This window comes from Penaeus chinensis, chromosome 3, assembly GCF_019202785.1.
Source record: "Penaeus chinensis breed Huanghai No. 1 chromosome 3, ASM1920278v2, whole genome shotgun sequence".
NCBI classification, from domain to species: domain Eukaryota; kingdom Metazoa; phylum Arthropoda; class Malacostraca; order Decapoda; family Penaeidae; genus Penaeus; species Penaeus chinensis.
The window spans coordinates 1,783,723-1,788,722 of record NC_061821.1 but is presented as its reverse complement, the minus strand read 5'-3'; the positions used below and the strand labels follow the sequence as shown (position 1 = coordinate 1,788,722).

The 5,000-nt window shown below is 34.3% G+C and overlaps 2 protein-coding genes across 3 annotated transcripts in view; one reads left to right on the top strand and one right to left on the bottom strand.

The window, feature by feature from the left end:
* LOC125039345 overlaps positions 1 to 744 on the top strand; it is a 2,350-nt gene extending 1,606 nt beyond the window's left edge. The window contains exon 2 of the mRNA XM_047633187.1: positions 360 to 744. Coding sequence (XP_047489143.1) covers positions 360 to 662 — 303 coding nt within the window. The 3' untranslated portion in view covers positions 663 to 744. The remainder of the gene's footprint in view (positions 1 to 359) is intronic.
* The window catches only part of LOC125039334 (centromere-associated protein E-like), a 26,545-nt gene that overhangs the window by 19,958 nt on the left and 1,587 nt on the right, over positions 1 to 5,000 (bottom strand). For both annotated transcript variants that reach the window (XR_007116113.1, XM_047633177.1), the window contains exons 2-5: positions 4,714 to 4,842; positions 4,552 to 4,610; positions 4,168 to 4,311; positions 1,015 to 1,241 (exon numbers count right to left, since the gene is read on the bottom strand). Coding sequence is in view for 1 of the 2 variants with exons in the window: in XM_047633177.1 (XP_047489133.1) it covers positions 1,015 to 1,241; positions 4,168 to 4,311; positions 4,552 to 4,610; positions 4,714 to 4,812 (529 nt within the window). In the remaining variant the exon portion in view is untranslated. The remainder of the gene's footprint in view (positions 1 to 1,014; positions 1,242 to 4,167; positions 4,312 to 4,551; positions 4,611 to 4,713; positions 4,843 to 5,000) is intronic.

Here is a 5,000-nt window from a genome sequence, read left to right as displayed (position 1 = left end):
TTAATCGAATCAGCTTTAAAACATTTATGTATATCATGTTAATCTTGTAAATACCAATATTTTATATATTAATAGAAGTATGTTGCACTTCCTAAACTTTGCAATTTTTTAACTAGATCAACCTCTTCTTGTATTGCCAAAACCAGTCTGCTGTGTTATAATAACACTAAAGTCCCATAATGATTACAGTAAAAGTAAAGTGTTCATGTAAAAGGTCCAGATTACTGTTGAAGACATTCAGAAAAGGCAACCAATACAGGTTCAGAGTTTACCACAAATCGGACTATTGTACCAAACACTGATTAATTCATGACAAACTTCTCAGCTTCCATCACCAACCACAGTGTGTTCTCTTACAGGTGCAAATAACATGTTGCCCTCGAAGTGAACAGGAGCATGTGATGAACCATGAGTTAAGTTCTCGTGTCACTGTGTGGTTGAGAGACTACACAATTGACCTTGCCATCACTGGGTCCCTAGCAGTGGGATTGGTCCTTCTCCTGACTGCTGGCAGCATCTATCTAGCTCGGCAAAACCATGGCGACTATGTGGCTATCACGGACAAAACGCTGGACGTAAAGCCGATGACAGTTCTCCACATCCCTCTTGTAGATGACCAAGACAATGACAGTTTTGACAGTAATTTTGATGAGCAAGAATAAGTCATTAATATGTATATTATATATTTATAGGAATGTATACCTTTTAGCAGTCATTATGTAGTGAAATAAAGTATTAAATGATCTAAGCATGCTCATTCCAACAAAACCCACTTAAAAGCAAAGTTAGTAGTAATTAAAGTCTAGAAACTAAAATCTATGTCTACAAGTTAAATAAATACAGGCAGAGGGTTAATTAGATCAAAGTCTGATATTTCTACATCAGGCATGAATTCAAAATTTACAACTGAAAACAAAAATCAAGACAAACCTATTCATTTAAAAAATGACTGCAAAGGTGAAATGCAATGAGAAATCACAAAACAGGTGACCCCAAAAACAGTACTGTACTCACGAGACTTGTCATCCAGGGAGCACCTCAAGAGTTTAATATCACTGCGAGCTGTGTGCAGTTTCTTTTCCAGTACTTCAATGAGATTCATGTCGACTTTAGCTCTCATGGCATCAATCTGGTGCCTCTGCTGATCCTTCATGTGTTTCAAGCCAATCACTTGGTTTTCTGCAGACTCTTTCAATTTCTTCTCATCGTCTAGTTCTTTCTCCAAAGTGCTAATCTTTTCCCTGTTATTAAGGGAAGAAAAGTAACAATCAACTTCCGTATTACTTCTGCTTGATATAGCAAATATCTATAGTTCTTAAATCGCATACCAATAGTTTTAGGAATTAATTATTACAAAAAAGGCAATAGAAAAGTATAACAATACACATTTTAAATTTGATTATATTCAACTTGTTTTCTCAACAGTTATCTCCAGGGTTGGTTGGTTTAAATCATGATGACTGAAATCAAGATTTATATCAGATGATTTTTTTATTTTTAATCACTGTTTAAAAAACAAATTTGCTTCTCCCCAAAGCAATATGGAATTTGAAGGAAAAATATGAAAATAAACACATAATTACACCTGCTTTATATATTTCTGTCATGAACTTTATTTGTTCCTGAAAAGTAGACTACTAAAGCACTTCCTTTTACAATACAGCACTACAAAAAAAATCACATGCCATTAAAAAAAGAATTCAAAGAGGCTAACTTCTAATGAACTGAATTTATATCCTGAAGTAATTAATTAAAAAAAAAGATTATTCAATATTATTATAGCCTGTATTTAAAATAAAAGCACACAGAATTGATGCTGGAAAAAAACATTATTCTTTGAAAAGTTTTATCCCATTCCTTTAAAAAGTAGTTAATAAGAACAAATAAGTTTGTTGAAATATACATTTTAAATCTTTAAAAACTAAAGTTTTTATTTTTAATTCTTATGACAATACAGTTGGTTCTTTTATGAATTCTGATCAATAGTATCATCAAATACATCCATTTTGTATACATTTATGATTTTAAACAAAAACACCAGTTATGCTGCTTTTTCTATCATCAGCCAGTTTCTTAGATCTGAATGTACAATACCATAGCTTGAAAAACTCGTTCAACCCCTGATGATGATGCCACTGCAGACCGTAGGTGTGGTGCTGCTGAAATTACAACACTATCCAACACATTTGAATATGACCTCCACCATTCAACAGCTGACATACGCTTGGTCACAGAATCGCTAAACTTAATTGCATGAAAAGGAACCAATTTGGCTTGAAATTTCATGGCTGGGGCAAGTGAGGTAAAGTTTTCATTGGCATAGTTCACTGAATTATTCACTTCTGCACTAAGCAGTTTTCCTTGAAAGGAAGGATGAATTAGGTTTACAAGATGAGCTTGTGCTATGATTTGGCCAAATCTCTTTTTTGCAGCAGTTACTACTTCTGTCATTGCATGAAGTTGTGATTAATTCTTTCCATATGTTCACTGCTTCAGCAGTTGTACATTTATTGCTGTGTCATGTCCAAAGCCACAGCTATTGGCTCTAGTCATGCAGGTAGTTCCTCTGCTGACCACTTCAGTGTTACATTAGACACCTCTCTAACTCTGACATTAATCTGCTCATAGTATTCATAGTATTCCATCTTGAGTCTTGAGGCATAATAAGACATTGCCCACCTTCCTGGTGGTATCTTGCAGAAGCATATTGATTGTTTCTAAAGTATTTTACTATATACACCACATGCTATTTAATATTGCCAATTTTCAGATCATGAGCCAGAAGATTCAGAATGTGTGCAGTACAGCCATAGGTCACCAACTTTAGTCATTTCCCTGTTCTAACAGTTTCCTTATTTTGTTCACATTAGCTGCATTATCTGTCACAGTGCTACCAACATGGCAACCAAGTTCTTCACACTTCTGAATTGTTAATTCTGAGAGTTCTTCTATATATTCAACTGTATGAGGCTGTTCACTTGTGTCTATTGTATCCACTAGATATATATGGGAATTTGAGGTTGTCACAGTAACACACACAATTGGTTCATTGTGAATGTCAGACCATCCGTCTAAAAACAGACATAGTTTCATCCTTTAGCTCTGTGGCACACTTTGCATATTCTTTTTTATAAATCATGGGTAGGAGTTTGTCTGCAATTCCTTTTCGTGTTGGAGGAGTGTATCCTGGCCTCAACTTCCCAGCCATTTTACAAAACTGATGATGTTTTAGCAATCTAAATGAAGAGTTGGCTGCAAAGGCCATTTAGCGACTGTTTCATCAAGGTTTGCCTTTTCATAAGTTGTTTTGTAACAAATGTGTCCATAGTTGTTGCTTTACATTTTTAAAAACTTGTGGCAGAAGTTGGACACTCTTTTTGTAATGCTAGAATTGCAATATTTCTTTGAGGCACCTTTGGAGTCAGAATTTTCAGTCTTCCCTGATCATCAAAAATCCTCTTCTGATAATTCAGTTTGTAGCTGCTGACATTTTTCTCTGAGATTTCATTCTTGCTACTACTCCTTGTAACTCAAGGTTTAGATATACATAGATGGCTACACTTATACCAAGTCACTAATGAGCCACTTAGATGTACTGTCTCTCACCTGTTTACCCTTTACTTTAATTTTCAAAAATATTTTAGAATTATCTTATATCGCTGATACTAATGTCTATAACATTACAATAATTATAATGTTTATGATAAAAATAACACCAATGATATTCATAGCATTAGTAATAAAAAAAATAAAAAATCCTGCCAATTCAAGGAAAGGTGAAATCAGGTAAGGTCACAAAGTCTATCGACTGACTTTGAGGCTAAGCACTAGCAGAGCCATTTATGTGCAGAGACATTTCACAAGTTTAAATACGCTGTAACCATGTGAGGTATGATGCAACATGCAGTAAAAGCACTCCAAAATGTATCTTAAACTTTCAATTTTTTTTTTTAAATAAGATTTTTTTTTTTAATAAAAAAAAAAATTACCAACCCTGGTTACCTAAGCGATAACGAGAAAAGGCAGAGATCAAAATATGATTTTGCTGTAAGCCTATCTAAATCTTCAAAGGAATGATATAAAACAAAGTATATAAAAGTATATTAAAAATTAAGATTTAAAAATTAAGAAAAAATAATAATAACTAAATAATTGATTTTAACCGACCTTAGTGGCTGGATTTCCATTAATAAGTTTGCCATCTGTTCCCGAGCAAAGGATGCTTCACGGGTTCTTTGGTCAAAGGCCATCTGCAGCTCCATATTTTGCTGCTTTTCTCTCTCAAAATCTGCCACAATGTGAAGGAGTTTGCTGACAAAAAAAAACAACAACACATATAAGTAAATATCATGACTGAATGTAGTCAAGGGATGCAATTACAATACATTATATCCATTTATGAAAGCCATCTGACTAAGTAGAAGTATCTAACATATAAAAACATTCACAAAATACAAAAAAAGGAAATAAAGAAATAAAAAAAAGTATATTAGAAAGGACAACATTTATCAAACATAACACCTCAACCAGTAAATAAAACCAAGCACTTACTCCTGCTGTTCGAGCTTCACGTGGTAAAACTTCACCCACTCGCGGCATGTCTGTAGTCTCTGCATGTAAGGAAAGGACGATTCCAAAGTTAGTATAATGAGAGGACAACAGGAATATCATTGAGATCAATTCCAACTTGGCAACATTCACTCACGACCGTACCTTCCGCAGGCTGGAACAGCTGAGGCATCCCCCTCCATCGCTTCCTCCAAGTTCTGGCTCCAGCTTTAGACTGCTGATTATCTCGTTGTTATCCGTCATCTTGGAACGTTTTGCTATACCATTTTATGACTGTAAAAGAGAAATAATAACAAAAGGGTTTAAATTCTTGTAACTGGAGAGCTGAAGCTATTACATTACATACACACACACATACATACCTACATTACTTACGCACATACATACACATACATACAAACATACATACATACATACAAGAATATTATGTC